Here is a 16,915-nt window from a genome sequence, read left to right as displayed (position 1 = left end):
TGATGTTGGTCTGGGCAATTACAGGGCTTGCTTTATTTCGCCACTGGAGGTGGGAGATGAGGCGTTGGGCCCTGGGAAGGACAACAGAACTCGAATTCCCTTCTAAAAAGCTGGGATCTTGGAAGAATCATATTGTCAGTTCAAAAAAAAAGGGGGGAGTGCCTGGGTGTCTCAGTTGGTTAAGCATTCAACTTCAGCTCTGCTCATGATCTCACGGTTCATGGTTTGTGCCCCATGTCCGGCTCTGTGCTGACAGCTCAGAGTCTAGAGCCTGCTTCAGATTCTGTCTCTCTCTGCCCCTCCCCTGCTCGCACTCTCTCTCTCAAAAATAAATAAACATTTAAAAAATTAAAAAAAAAAAAACTGACTCAAAAATACAGAGACAATGGAAGCTTAGCTTAAAAAAGAAAGTTTCGGGGCACCTGGGTGGCGCAGTCGGTTAAGCGTCCGACTTCAGCCAGGTCACGATCTCGCGGTTCGTGAGTTCGAGCCCCGCGTCAGGCTCTGGGCTGATGGCTCAGAGCCTGGAGCCTGTTTCCGATTCTGTGTCTCCCTCTCTCTCTGCCCCTCCCCCGTTCATGCTCTGTCTCTCTCTGTCCCAAAAATAAATAAACGTTAAAAAAAGAAAGTTTCCTGAAGGATTTGAAACCTTGGCCTATGTGAAGTCTGAACTTACTCTATTTGTGTGGAGTTTATTCTTCCTATGTGGCCTTAGAATCTGCAGCAGAGAAATTAACTTAAAACATAGTTTCAGGCTTAGAAACAAAGACACTCCTCCCTCTTTCCCTCAGGAGAAATACTAATTATTTCACTTAATTTTCACAACTGTCCTATGGAGTAAGTAATATTATCTCAGTTTATAAAAGAAATTTAAGTTAAGGGAGATTAAGCAAGGTTAAGCTAGGTTAAAGTCACCTAGCTATTATCTAACAGAGCTGGGATCTGAATCTTGTTGTCGTTCATTCAAAAAAAAAATTTTTTTTTAATGTTTATTTATTTTTGAGAGAGACAGAGACAGAATGTGAGTGGGTTAGGGGCAGAGAGAGAGGGAGACACAGAATCCAAAGCAGACTCCAGGCTCTGAGCTGACAGCACAGAGCCCGACGCAGGGCTTGAACTCACGAGCTGTAAGATCATGACCTGAGCCGAAGTCAGACGCTCAACCAACTGAGCCACCCAGGCGCCCCTGGTTGTTGTTCATTCAATCAAAATACATTTACCAAGTTCTATACTACGTGCCAAGCAGAAACAAGGTCCACTTCTTTCCCAATATATCACACAGCCTAATCTTTTTTGAGTAAATCAATAGATAAATGCAACTGTTTTCTTCTTTCTCAAGTTTAGCAATTCAGTGAGAATGAATGCAGCCAGAATCACAGGAAACCCACAGGATTCCCCTGGGCTCTGTCTGCCAAAGTGGCTCAGTCCTCTCTGCCAAAGGGACTTGGGTTGCTGAGACACTAAACTGGGAAGAAAAAGAGCAACTACTGCTCGGTAGGTCCTGGTTTTGGCATTAATTTCTTAGAGTAAACACACAACAATTTTAGCATATCGTAAATATTTTCAAACAGAAATTTCAAAATATTTACTATTAATGTTAAGTAGGGATAATAAGGCTGTTGTGATAAACATAAACATATGAAATTGAAAGTAATAACAGCTATAGTTATATCAGGCTCAACATCCAACATATTTGAATGTTTTTTTGAGTTGCCTCGCATTAAGAAAATCCTGATTACAAACACAAGTAGCTACGACTATTTGTGTTTCTTTAAAAATTAACATGCGGGTGCCTGGGTGGCGCAGTCGGTTGGGCGTCCGACCTCAGCCAGGTCATGATCTTGCGGTCCGTGAGTTCGAGCCCCGCGTCGGGCTCTGGGCTGATGGCTCGGAGCCTGGAGCCTGTTTCCGATTCTGTGTCTCCCTCTCTCTCTGCCCCTCCCCCGTTCATGCTCTGTCTCTCTCTGTCCCAAAAATAAATAAACGTTGAAAAAAAAAAATTTTTTTTTAAATTAACATGCATTCTTAGAAGCTTAACACACTGATCATCTTATTTGTATACATACTTTATAAAAATAGTTCTAAATATTTTTAATAAATCAAATCACATTATTTGAGGAATTTCTGAAGCACCTTCCTAGTGTTTTCACAAAGTATGGAACAATTAGACAAAGGACACTTAGAGAACCCTCAAGTTTCTGTCTAGGAAGTTAGGATACACAGTAAAGTGCGAAGTTATAAGAAGGAACCAATACATTCCGAAATTCACTGCCAGTGACTCTCTTCTGGGACAAAACTCTCTACTCCCTCTTTCACATCCAATCCTGCCATGAAGACCATTATTAATCTACTTTTTGAGTGTCATTTCTCACTTTTCCCCTTTTCTTTTTTCTAATAAAGATTTTATTTCTTTTTTTAAGTAATCTCCTTCCCAGTGTGGGGCTCTAACTCATGACTCTCAGACCAAGAGTTGCATGTTCTTTTGACTGAGCCAGCCAGGCGCTCCCCCACGTTTCCCCTTTCCTGCTCTTTACTCCAACTAATCTCAAGTAATGACTGTATGTAATCTGACCATACCTTCTTACTTCCCCATGTGTTTATTCATATTGTTACCTTCACCTTGGATCTATAATCACTGTATTCTTGAAGGCCCATGCTATGCTAACCACCATGCTGGACAATCTAAATACATTTTCTTATTTATTTCTATTACCATATGTCTTACCCATCTTTATTTATTTGTAAATAATAACATTTTTAAGTGCTTACTTTATGCCAGATATTATATGCTCAGTACCTTACACTAGTTCATTTAATCCTTATGACAGCCCTAAATCAAAACAGTATCGTACTGACACAAAAGTACACACATAGATCAATGGAATGGAATAGACAGTCCAGAAATAAGCCCATGTTTATATGGTTAATTAATCTATGACAACGGAGGCAAGAATATACAATGGAGAAAAGACAGTCTCTTTAATAAATGTAGCTGGGAAAACTGGACAGCTACATGCAAAGGAATAAAAGTGGACCACTTTCTTAAGCCATACACAGAAATAAACTCAAAACAGATTAAAGACCTAAATGTGAGACAGGAAACCATAAAATTCTTAAAAGAAAACATCTCTCTGACACTGGCCATTGCAACATTTTTCTAGGTATGTCTCTTAAGGCAAGGGAAACAAAAGCAAAAATAAATTACTGGGACTACATCAAAACACAAAGCTTTTGCATAGTAAACCATCAACAAAATGGAAAGGCAATCTACTGACTGGAAGAAAATACTTGCAAATGATATACCCAAGAAGGGGTTAATATCCAAACTATATAAAGAACTTACATAACCCAACACCAAAAAAACCCCAAATAATCCAATTAAAAATGGGCAAGGGATCTGCATAGACGTTTTTCCAAAGAAGACATATAAATGGCAAAGAGACACATGAAAAGATGCTCAGCATCACTCATCATCAGGGAAATGCAAGTCAAAACCACAATGAGATATCACCTCATGCTAAAATCAAAAACACAAAAAAGAACAAGTGTTGGTGAAAAAAAAAACCCCTTGTGTACTGCTGATGAGAATGCAAACTGGTGCCATCACTATGGAAAACAGTACGGAGGTTCCTCAAAAAATTAAAAACAGAAATAACATATGATGCAATAATTCCACTACTGTGTATTCACCCAAAGAACACTAATTTGAAAAGATATATGCATCTGTATGTTTACTGGAGCATTTTTTTACAATAGCCAAATTATAGAAGCAACCTAAGTGTCCACTGACAGATGAATGGATAAAAAAGATGTGGGGCGTGTGTGTGTGTGTGTGTGTGAATGGAGTATCACTCAACCATAAAAAAGAAGATCTTGTCATTTGCAACAACACAGATGGACCTAGAGGGTGTTACACTAAAGTGAAGTAAGACAGAGAAAGACAAATACCCCATGGTTTCACTTATATGTGGAATCTAAAAAATAATTAAACAAACACAACACAAACAGACCTATAAATACAGAGAACAGACTAATGGTTATGGTTGCCAGAGGGGCGTTGGATGGGGGATGCAAAATGGGTGAAGGGGAGTGGGAGATACAGGTTCTAGATATAAAATGAATTAAGATACAAGGATAAAAGGGACAGCATAGGGATAGTCAATGATAATGTAATAGTGTAGTATGGTGACAGATGGTAAGTACATTTGTGGTAAGCACAGCACAACAGATAGACTTGTCCAATCAGTATGTTGCATACCTGAAACTGAAGTAATACTGTGTGTCAACTATACTTCAATTTAAAAAAACAAACACCTAGAATAAAGAATAAGTGTGAGGAACAAAAAAAAAAAAAAGAAAGGAAGGAAGGAAGAAGGTAATATTATAATGGGAATACAAAGGCTCTGGAAGGTTAAAAAAATTTGCCTAAGGCCAAGTATGGGAGAGAATGATTCCAGGAAGAGTGCTCTCTGAGCTCAGAGCGGAGTTCTTAAAGAACAAGGTGATGCTATCAAGGGACAATGGCAGTCCAGACAGAGGGACAACATACACAAAGAGTGAAGTAGGAAACAGCTTGGTATGCAGTTCAGGAAAAAGATCAGCTTTCAGGATCAGCAGACCTGGGCTCAAATATCTATTTTTGGTTTTGTTTTATGGCCTCTTACTGTGACTATGGCTTTCTCAACTGTCAAATGGTGATAAGAAGCTGTACCATGAAAAACTGGTTTAAAATTAAACATGATATGTGAAACTGTGCATCACAGGGCTAGGTCCATGGTAGGTATTCAATAAATGTTACCTCCCTTCCTTTCCCCTAGATGACAATTCAACAATCCTTAGTTGTAAGAATGTCATTTCCATCTCCATTGAACCCCAAACATATCTCTCTTCTACAAGTTCCCAAGCTTTACCAGGGCTTTTGGAGGCACAGTATACCAAAAGTCATTCAGCAAGTTATTTGGTAATGCCCTTAACCACCGTTTTTCAAAACTACACCACTTACCTGTGTAGGCCATGTTCTTAGGGTTGCCATAAGGAGCCCCAGGCTGCACGGGGCTATAAACAGGGTTCATTGTGGAAGACTGAGGATCCTATACAGAAACAAAGAAAATAGCACTGATTATTGATTGTTCATTTTCCCTGACATCAGTTTCCCTTCTATAATCTTCAACTTATACTCACAGAGAACAACATGGTATAGCAGAAAGAAGCAAAAAGCCATTTGTTTGTACTTGGCCCTATGCTATACACTTTTCTCCTTATACAAATGAAGATACTGAGAAGCAGAGAGGTGATACAACTTGCCTAATGTCAACCCAGACCTTTTGGCTTTTAGTTCAGAACCAGACCCACTATCCCACAGATGACTCTGCCACTGGTATACTGTGTGGCATTGGCCAAGTCACTTCCCCTCTCCAGACTCTAACATCGTGAGGTCAAATCAATTAGTTTAGGCTCTCTGAGGTCTTTTCCAATGCTAAGGATGCCAGTCTGGGAGTTGGGAAAGGATGCACTTCTACTGTTCATCAGGGGAGTGTAAGAGCCAAACAATAAACACACAGACTATTAGGAAGAGCAGCAAGTGTCTCACCAACCCTTTGCACCTGCAGAGGACAAGATACCAGTTACTAACAGATTTGGGAAAAATGGAAATTTATCACCACTGAGAATTTTAATGCAAAACACAGTCAAGATCTCTTTCAAAACTTGTTCAACAGAAAGAAACTTGGAAATTTGTGTGCAGTAAGTATCACCTGCACAAGTGCTCTGTTAATTACCTTAATGAAGCACATTCTCCATTCTGATTAATGGAAAAATCTGTCATTAAACTCTGTTTTACAGCCCATTTGTCCCATCTTGTTTAGAGAACCATCTCTGACACATAGGCCAGTACATGTTTGAAAAACTTGTCTCTACAAATATATTACTTACACTTCATAAAAATCAAACAATTCTCTCTTAACTAGGCTCACATGATGGATGGGCAATTTTTTAGGTCATTAACTTCTCTTATAGCACCTCAGGACAGGAAACAAGTCAAATGTCAAGACAGGCAGTCAACAACTGGCTTGATGACAATTGCTCTGAGATTAATTAAGTCTCTCCAGGCTTCTGGAATGAGAGGTGGAGTAAAGATGGGTTCCCAAGGAGAGGAAGGCAGGGTGGTCAAACAGGCAAAAAGGAAAATGCTACTGGTTAATTCCAGAGGCTAGAACTTCCTGAAAGGTAGCCAATGGGCAGCCCTGGCAAATGACCCCAAGGCAACAGGCTAGCTTAAACTACTACCAGTAAATGAACTGAAAACTTGAGGATGAAGGTTACAGGATATATATATATATATTTCGGCACAATTTAAGGAGAAAATACCCCTTGCATCCAGAGTTATCTAAGAATATGGCCAGGTAACATTCTCTCTCTAAATATAAGCACTCTCCTTAACAGATACTGGGAGAATTAAAAAAGATCTCAGAATGTCAAAATACACCACCAACCGTCAGGTGGTGCACACATGTAAATGATGATGGTGATGATGTGATGGCAGCAACAACACAGAAGACAACTTGTACACTTTTCCTGCCTTAGGTCTCTCTTCTACCCAACTAGTTCTTTGCTAAATAATGTGGCGTAAGCAAGACTGTTAAAATGCTAAGCAGCACAACTGGCCCTGTAAACATCTAGTCATGCTCCTAATAAGAAGGTAATCCATGTTGCTGATTGGGCAAGGTATGAAAATGTTTTTCATAACCAAAGAAACTCAAAAACTTTGGAAATGGTTTCCTCCTGCTCCAAAATGAGGGCCTCAGCCTCAAAAGGATATCTTGACTGGGGAGCACTCCACAGCAGCATTGATTCCAAGCCCTACTGATGACTGACAGAAATGAGATATTCCATGGGTTCAAAATTTGGATTAAGAATGTGACAGCCACTTCTGGGGAAGCTGCTTGTAGGAAGAGACGGTCCCTGGCTTTCATGGGTAAGTCAACCCTTTACGAGAGAATCCACATATTCTTAATAGTTTCAGGGACAGACTAAACATGAGTAGGAACATCACAAGCTCTATGATCAGACAGATTTAGGTTCAAATCCTAGCACTGCCACCTACCAAATGTGGGACCACAGGCCACTAACCTTTCTGAGCTTCAGTTTCCTCTAGCCTCAAAATGGAAAATATTACATACTTTATAAAGGTGTTGTAAGGTTTTCTTAAAACAGATTTATTGAGGTATAATTTACATATAGTAAAACTTACCCCTTTGGGGTATATAGTTCTATGACCCCTGAAAATGTGTAGTCATACAAACACCACCACAAGTAAAATATAAAGCATTTTCATCACCCCAAAAAGTTCTCTCATCTTTGTATTCAGTACCCTCCCACTGATTCCTAGCCTGTGACAACCACTGATCTGTTTTCTGTTGCTCTATATATACACACATAACAACTTTTACTTTATAGATGAAATAAGTGAAGCTGAAAAAAGGTAATGAACAGCCCAAGGTCACAAAGCAAGTTAAGGGCAGGGTCAAGACTAGCACCCCAAATGGATCAAAGACCTAAATGAAAGAGCTGAAATACAAAACTCATACAAGAAGGAAGAAAATATAGGCATAAACCTTTGTAACCTTGGACTGGCAATGGTTTCTTAAATATACCAAGAGTACAAACAACCAAAGGAAAAAAATACACTGGATTAATCAAAACTAAAAACTTTTGTTCTTTAAAGACACCATTAAGAAAGTGAAAGACAACCCAGAGAAGGAGAGAAATTTGCTGACCATATACAGTTGACCCTTGAACAATGCAGGGGTCAGGGGTGCCAAACCCCTGTGCAGTCCAAAATCTGTATGTAACTTTGACTCTCCCAAAACTTCACTACTAAGGACCTACTGCTGACTGAAGAATACAAACATTCGAATAACACGTATTTTGTCTATGTATTACATACTGTATTTTTGTAATAAAGCTAGGAAAAGAAAATGTTATTAAGGAAATCATAAGGAAAATACATTTACAGTATTGTACGGTAAAAAAAAAATCCACGCATAAGTGGACCCACACAGTTCAAACCCATGTTGTTCAAGGGTCAACTGTATAGGATAGGGGATTGGGGTTTTTTTAAGGTTTTTGTTTTTTTTTTTTGTTGTTGTTGTTTTAATGCTGAGAGAGCAAGAGCACAAGTGGGGAAGGCGCAGAGAGAAAGGGGGACAGAGAAAATTCCAAGCAGGCTCTGCATAGACAGTGCAGAGACCGACATGGGGCTAGAACCCATGAACTCTGAGATCATGACCTGAGGCAACATCAAGAATCAGATGCTTAACAGAGTCACCCAAGTGCCCCGGGTATTGTATTTGTATATAAATATAAATATCTGTATTTAAAAAATATAAAGAACTCTTATCTTGGGGTGCCTGGGTGGCTCAGTCAGTTAAGTGTCCGACTTCCACTCAGGTCATGATCTTGTGGTTCATGAGTTTGAGCCCTGCATTGGGCTCTGTGCTGACAGTCCATAGCCTGGAGCCTGTTTTGAATTCTGTCTCCCTCTCTCTCTCTGCCCCTCCCCCAGTCGCTGTCTTTCTCAAAAATAAATAAACATAAAAAAAATTTTTTTGGAAAAAAAAAAAAACTCTTATCTTTACTCAATAATAAAAAGGACAATAACTCAGTTAAAAAATGGGCAAAGGATCTGAACACACATTTCTTCAAAGAAGTTATATAAATGATATAATGAGATACTACTTCTTTTTAAAAAATTTTTTTTTTCAACGTTTATTTTGTATTTTTGGGACAGAGAGAGACAGAGCATGAACAGGGGAGGCGCAGAGAGAGAGGGAGACACAGAATCAGAAACAGGCTGCAGGCTCTGAGCTGGGGCTCGAACTCACGGACCGCGAGATCGTGACCTGGCTGAAGTCGGACGCTCAACCGACTGCGCCACCCAGGCGCCCCAATGAGATACTACTTCTATACACTAAATGGCTAAAATAAAAAGATAACAAAAAGTGTTGACAAGTGTGTGAAGAAAATGGAACCCTCATACAAAGCTGGTGGGAATGTAAAATGACACAGTCACTTTAGAAATAAATCTGATAGTTCCTCAAATAATTAAACAGAGTTACGATATAATCCAGCAATGCCACTCCTAGGTATATACCACAGAGAAATGAAAACACATGTCCACATGAATGTTCACAGCAGCATTATTCATGATAGTCAAAAGATGGAAACAGGGGTGGCTTAGTCAGTGAAGCATGCAACTTTTTTTTTTTTTTTTTTACATTTATTTATTGTTGAGAGACAGAGAGACAGAGCACAAGTGGGGAGGGGCAGAGACAGAAGGAGACAGAATCCGAAGCAGGCTCCAGGCTCTGAGCTGTCAGCACAGAACCTGACATGGGGCTCGAACTCACAAACTGTGAGATCATGACCTAAGCCGAAGTTGGGCCCTCGACCAACTGAGCCATCCAGGTGCCCCGAAGCATGTAACTCTTCATTTCAGCTCAGGATGATCTCATGGTCAGTCAGGGATCAAGCTCTGCATGAAGCCTTCTTGGGAGTCTCTCTCTGCCCCTCCCCCACCTCACTCTCTCTCTCAAAACAAAAACAAAAGAGGGAAACAACCTAAATGTTCAACTGGTGAATGGATAAATGGAATGTGATACATCCATACAATGAAATATTTGGCAATAAAAAGAAATGGAGTATTGATACATGATACAACATAAATGAATCTTGAAAACATTACATTAAGTGAAAGAAACCAGTCACAAAAGGTCACATATTACATGATTCCATTTATATGAAATTTCCAGAATAGGCAAACCTATAGAGACAAAGGTAGATTAATGGTTGCCTAGATTAGTTCATGACACATGAAACCTAATAACTTCCAAATCCACATTTTCTCACAATAATTATTATAACGTAACACTCAACCACACATCCACACCCACATACACCCTACTTTCATAACATTTCTTCCTGATCACTCCTTAAGCAATTCAAACCCACCATACCCAAAAGTAAACTCAGAATCTTTTCCCAGCCCCATTCTTTCATCCTGTATTGCCTGTCTCAGAGTTACTGACAATCCATCCACCTAGCACCTAAGACAAAAACCTGGAAGTTATCCTAAATGCCACCCACTCTTTCACACCTGATCATGAGCTCCCAAAAAACCCTACTGCCCCTGTTTTAAGTTTCATCATCTCTTGTCTAAACTACTACAACAGTGCCAAGAAGTCTATTTTTCCACATTCTAACCCAGTCTACCTCATCCTTGATATTCATTATTAAAACAAAGGTTGGATGGGTTACTCTCCTCAAAGGCTTTGGGAATAAAATCCAAATTCTTTCACATGGTGTACACTATTCTCTATGCTCTATGGGATAGGGCTTAGGAATCTATGCATTTATGTTTCCAAGGAGATTTTGAAGCCCAAATAGTTTGAAGACAATGCCTGAGACTCTCTTTCCCAAATGTCATTTGTCCAGAGGAACAACAAATATTCCTACCTACACTTGAGCTGGGAGAGGAGGAGAGACAAAATTTTCTAAAAAGTAAAATATATTGTATATCAGATAGTGGTAAATGCAGTAGAGAAATCCACTGAGGGTAGACAAGGAGTGCTGGCGGGGGGAGGGGAGGTTCAATTTTTTAAATGGCTAGAGAAAGTGTCATTGAGTGACATCTAGCAATGAATAAGTTGAAGAAGCAAGCCATGCAGCTGAGAGGAAACTGTCCAAGTAGAGGAAACAGCAAATGCAAATGCCCTGAAGTGGAACTATGTCTGAGAAACACCATGGAGGCCACTTTAGCTAGAAAGCAGCGAATGAAAGGGAAAAGAGTAGACAGTGACACCAGACAGGTAATAAGGGCCAAATCATGCAGAGCCTTGTAGACCAGTATAAGGAATTTGTTTTTTATTTGAAATAAGAAGCCACTGGAGTATTTTGCGCAGAAGAGTAACATGATTTGACTTCATTTTAAGACTACTTTGGCTGCTGAGCTGAGATCAGATGGCAGGAAGGCAAATGGAAAAGAAGGGAAATTAGTCAGGATGCTATTTGAAATAATCCAGATGAAGAATAATGGTGGCTTGAAATAGGGTGGTAGCAGTGGTGATAGTGGTGGTGGAAAGTAGTCATATTTTGGATATATTTTGAAGAACAGCCTGACAGCTATTACCAATGGATTGAATATGGAGTATGAGAAGGAGAAAGACATTAAGGATGACTCCAAAGCTAACTTGAGAAATTGGAATAATAAAAATAACCACTTACTGGGATGAGAACTATGAAGAGAGCATGTTTGGGAGTGAAAAACAAATTTGGATTTGGACTTAAAGTTGTGATACCTAAGAATACTACTATTGATTGATAGTACAACCTATCAATAATTGATAGTACATTACTACAATGATTGATACACAATGGGTATTGTGTAGGGATTAACCATTACCAATATTATAAATATTACCTCTATTACCGGCAGCTACTGTTTACTGAACATTTACCAGGTGACAGGCACTGTGCTAGAGACTTACCTTATTAAGTCCCTATAAGTCTTAAAAGGTCACAGTGATCTTGCAATATAGGTATTATTTTCACTGTATTATAGATAAATAAACTTAAGTCTAGAGAAATAAAGCAAACTATCCAAAGTCTCATTACTAAGAATTGAGAAAGGTCAGTTTCATAACCAGGTCTGTCTGATTCCAATGTCTAAGCTACTTCCACCATGCTAGATGAAGTTCCTAGTCTCCCAAACCCAGCACTAGATTCTCCTCTGGAATGGCAGGCCCTGAGCCCTTCCCTTTAACTCAGGATCCCTTGTGACCTTGACAGATTCCTCTCATGGAGGCAGTTCATATCTACCTGCTGGGTCCCAGCGGGGCACACACAGTCAGTTACAAGAGAATAAAAGCACTGCCTGCCTGACTTCTACAATCTCAGCTGCCATACACTCACTACCCATCTGACCTGATTTCACTTCTTTAGTAAGAAAAGTAAGTGCCCACTGGGCACATCCTTCCTAGCTATCTCTCCAGAGCCAAGTATGGAGTTGCCCCTGCTTCCTGGGGCTGAACCACAGCAAGTCTACATTTCTTGTGCCAGTGAACACAACTGTGTAATAGCTTCCTTCTCATCTTATTCAGAATAAAATCCAAAATCCTTTTAAAAGTCTACAAGGCCTTCTATGATCTGACCTCACATGCCCACATCTCTGATTGCAACTCCTACTACTACGGCCTTGCTTTCTCCACTCCAATCACAATGACCTCCTTGTTCTCTGAACACAGCATGCATGCTTACATCTCAGGATCTTTGCACTTGCTCTTCCCCCCACCCAGAATGCCCTTCCCCCAGATATCCAAATAGTATACTCCCTCACTTCAATCAGGTCTCATCTCTTACCAGAAATGACTTCTTTACCTTAACCCACCTACCTAAAATACTTCCTCCAAAGATGTTATTCTCTGTCCCATCATCCTGTTTTACCTTTCCTATTGATACCTATCACTACCTTATATATTTTCTTACCTATTTATTTTCTCCCCAATTAGAGTAAGTTCCATAACGATATGGATTCTGTTTGTCTTGTATCCCCAGCACCCAAAATATTACCCAGCACAGAATGGACACTAAATACATAGTAGTTGAATGAATAATGAACCATCCTTCATATTCTCCAAAAGACAACTCTGAAAAAAGCGTCAAAGTGCTTGCCACTTCTTGGCATATCCCAGTGAACTACTTGGCTCCACATCTCCCCAGTATTTATTTCTATTGTCCACACTAGCCTCCATTGGTAGTTCACCTAATTGCAGAATAAGCAGTGGTGAGTCAAAATAACATGTGAGAGACAAAACAGGTCCTAAAAACTTCCCTCCTGGTGCAGCTAGCAGCTTTCATACCCAGACTGTTCTACAAGTGACCTGTTGCTGCTCCCCCAAAAAACATGTGAACTATTTCTTTCAAACCAACAGTAAAACCTATGAGCATAAAATGACAAGGAAAAAAAAAAGCCCATGGATTCAGGATGAATACTTCCAAGTATTCATGCACAACAGGTTGCAGCATTAAAAATTAAAAATTAAAAATTAGTGTTGTAGCTTGCAAACTACTTTAAAATTTTCAAAGAATTTTACCATTTACAAAGTGTTTTACAGTTTATGAAAATTTTAACTACTATTTCACTTGATACTTTGAGGTAAGCAATGCAAATTAACTTCATTTGACAGATAAAGGAATGAAAGCTCAAATGTTTATTGCCCTTTGGATGGGTACTGTACAAAAAAGAGAAAGATGGTGTCTGCCCAAAGAAGGTTATGGTCTAGCTGGGGAATTTTTAAAGTTCAATAAAAATAAAGATGCCAAAAATAATACAAGGAGACAGAAATTCTGGAATGCTTAAATTGCTCAGCAAACCTTCTCCCTAAAAAGCAACAAAACTGGATAAAATTGTCAAAAACAACCAATTCAGGCCTCTGAAAATTAACCAAAGGCATACATACATCAAATTGAGAAAGGATTATTCAGGAAAAATTATTGAACCATACTAAGAACGTGAGAATCTGTGGCATTTTAGCCTAGAGCTGCCCTTATCTCCCAACCCCCAGCTTCCTGGGAGTAATTCCGTCAGAGCAGGCCAGGCCAGGCCAAGAGGATGACTGGAGTCAGAGTGGGCTGATTTAATCTAAAGCTGAGCATAGAAAATCAGCTCTAGATACTGCCCAGCATCACAACAGGGTGACAATCTGGGGAACAATAGTAAACAATCCAGGAAGGCCACTACTGGAGCTAGACTAAGGTCATACTATTAGTATTAGGTAGGGCAGGCAACAGAGCAGATAAACCAGAAATTTAAAAGGGCATACTAGGGAACCAAACAGCATAATGGGTCTTGGTAAAACCTACTATGGGATCCCTGGTGGTAAAACTTCACAGTTGCTAAGGAGAAACTGGAGAGGGTCCTAGCTATCTACTGACTCTATGTGAATGTAAGGCCTTGAACACACTGAAACTAAAGGCTGATGCAGAACTGTAAGTTATCTGAAATTTGAATGCATTCCCCAAATGACAAACAGATCCTATAGCAAAGAGTACAAAATTTCCTGGCCTAGGGGTTAAGCCAATCATTGACCACTAATCTACACTGACCCAGGGATGACTTTTAAGAAGCCAAGTTTAAAAATTAAAACAATAGTTTTAAAAGTGTGACCAGAATAAACTACATTCATGTTAAATAAATAACTAAATATTCATGTTTAAAAAAAAGACATCAGTAGTCACACACTGCAGAAGAGATAGTCACTACAGAATAGTCTAAGCAAGTTACTAAATAAACAATAACACCCAGCAACAATATCCCCCAACCTCCAAGGGGGAAGAATCTGAATCAAGAGTTGCTACAATATATTATCTAGAACATGTAGTTTTCAACCAAAAAAAAAAAAAAAAAAAAAAAAAAAAAAAGAATCATGCAAAGAAACAGTGAAGTGTGCCCCTTTACTAAGGAAAAAAAAAAGACCATAGATACTGACTCAAGGGAGCCCAGATATTGGAATCAGCAGATAAATATTTTAAAACAGCTATTATAAATTAATAAAAGGAAACCATATTTAAAGAACTAAATGAAAGTATGATCATAATAACTCATCAAATAGAGAATATCAACATATAGAAATTATAAAAATAAAAGAACCAAATGGAAACTGTATTCTGAAATAAAATATGCAAGGATTCAACAACAAACTGAGCTGACAGAGAAAAAAATCATCAAATCCAAGGACAGATCAATATAGATTATATAATCTGAAAAACAAAAATAAAAATAAACCGAGTGAGTGACCTATGGGAAATATCAATCAAACCAACATGTAAGTAATGGGAGTTCCAGAAAGAGGAAAGAAAAAAAATGAGCAGAAAATATTTGAAGACATAATGGCTAAAAGCTTCCCAAATTTGATTTTAAAAACAAATAGGGGTGCCTGGGTGGCTCAGTGGTTGAGGGTCCAACTCGATTTCGGCTCAGGGTCAAGTCCCGTTTCTGGCTCCACACTGGGCATGGAGCCTGCCTGAAATTTTCTCTCTCTCTCTTCCTCTGCTCCTCTGCCCTGCTCTGCTCAGGCTCTCTCTCTCTCCCTCTCAAATTAAAAAAACAAGAAAGAAAACATTAAACTACACATGTAAGATAGATAATGAACTCCAAGTTGGCTAAACACAAAAAATATCCATACCTGTGTACATCACAGTAAAAACTGCAGAAAGCCAAAGAGAAATTTTTGAAAGTGGCAAGAGAAAACAATCTGTCAGATAAAAGGGAACAAGATTAACAGCTCACTTCTCATCAGAAATAATGGAGGCTAGAGGCAGTGGAATGATATATAAAATGTGCTAAAACAAAAAAAGTAAACATATTAATCAAGAATTATAACCCCCTTGGAACCACAGAAGAGCCTGAAAAGCCAAAGCAATCCTGAGAAAGAACAAAGCTGGAGGTATCACAATTCCAGATTTCAAGATATACTATAAAGCTGTAGTAATCAAAACAAGTATGGTATTGGCACAAAAAACAGACACACAGATCAATGGAAGAGAATAAAGACCCCAGAAATAAACCCACATTTCATGGTCAATTAATCTATGATAAAGGAGACAAGAATATACAATGGCTAAAAGACAGTCTTTTCAATAAATGGTGCTGGAAAGACTGGACAGCTACATATAAGAGAATGAAACTGGACCACTTCTGAACACCATACACAAAAATAAACTCAAAACAATAAAGACGTAAATGTGAGACTTAAAACCATAAAAATCCTAGAGAACACAGTTATCTCTCTAATATCAGCCATAGCAACATTTTTCTAGATATGTTTCCTAAGGCAAGGGAAACAAAAGCAAAAATAAACTATTGGGACTACATCAAAATAAAAAGCTTTTGTACAGTGAAGGAAACCAGCAACAAATGAAAAGACAACACACTGAATGGGAGAAGATACTTGCAAATGATGTATCTGATCAGGATCTGATACCCAAAATATATAAAGAACTTATACAACTTGGGACGCCTGGGTGGCTCACTGGGTTAAGCAACTGACTTCAGCTCAAGTCATGATATCACAGTTCATGAGTTTGAGCCCCACATCAGGTTCTGTGCTGACATGTCAGAGCCTGGAGCCTGTTTCAGATTCTGTGTCCCCCTCTCTGTCTCTGCCCCTCCCCCACTTGTGCCCTGTCTCTCTCTCTCTCTCTCAAAAATAAACATTAAAAATTTTTTTAAAAAGAACTTATACAACACCAAAAAAGCAAAAAAAAAAAATAATAAAAATAAAAACAAACAAACAACAATCTGATAAAAAAAATGGGAAGAGGACCTGAACAGACATTTTCCAAAGACATAAAGATGGCCAACAGATACATGAAAAGCTCAGTATCAGTCACTGACAGGGAAATGAAAATCAAAACCACAATGAGATACCATCTCATGCCTGTATGAATGGCTAAAATCAGGAATACAAGAAACAACAAATGTTGGTAAGCATGTGGAGAAAAAGGAACTCCCATGCACTGCTGGTGGTAATGCAAATTGATACAGTCACTGTGGAAAACAGTACGGAGGTTCCTCAAAAAATTAAAGATATATGATCCAATAATTCCACTATTGGGTATTTACCCAAGAAAAATGAAAACACTAATTCAAAAAGATATATGCACCCCTATGTTTATTGTAGCATTATTTACAATAGCCAAGACATGAAAACAACCTAAGTGTCCATAAATAGACAAATGGATAAAGAAAACATACACACACACACACACACACACACACACACACACACACACACACACAATGGAATACTACCCAGCCATAAAAAAGGATGAGATCATGCCATTTGAGACACCATGGATG

At 38.9% G+C, this 16,915-nt stretch overlaps 1 protein-coding gene across 6 annotated transcripts in view; it reads right to left on the bottom strand.

Moving 5' to 3' along the window:
• The window catches only part of FAM168A (family with sequence similarity 168 member A), a 207,748-nt gene that overhangs the window by 62,370 nt on the left and 128,463 nt on the right, over positions 1–16,915 (bottom strand). For all 6 annotated transcript variants that reach the window (XM_045484088.1, XM_045484087.1, XM_045484091.1 and 3 more), the window contains one exon: positions 5,003–5,090. In XM_045484088.1, the coding sequence (XP_045340044.1) occupies positions 5,003–5,072 (70 nt within the window). In that variant the 5' untranslated portion in view covers positions 5,073–5,090. Of the gene's footprint in view, positions 1–5,002; positions 5,091–16,915 lie in introns of those variants that run through there.

This window comes from Leopardus geoffroyi, chromosome D1, assembly GCF_018350155.1.
Source record: "Leopardus geoffroyi isolate Oge1 chromosome D1, O.geoffroyi_Oge1_pat1.0, whole genome shotgun sequence".
Classification (NCBI taxonomy): domain Eukaryota; kingdom Metazoa; phylum Chordata; class Mammalia; order Carnivora; family Felidae; genus Leopardus; species Leopardus geoffroyi.
Note: the sequence above shows the minus strand (reverse complement) of the source record. Positions and strands in the feature narration are given on the sequence as shown.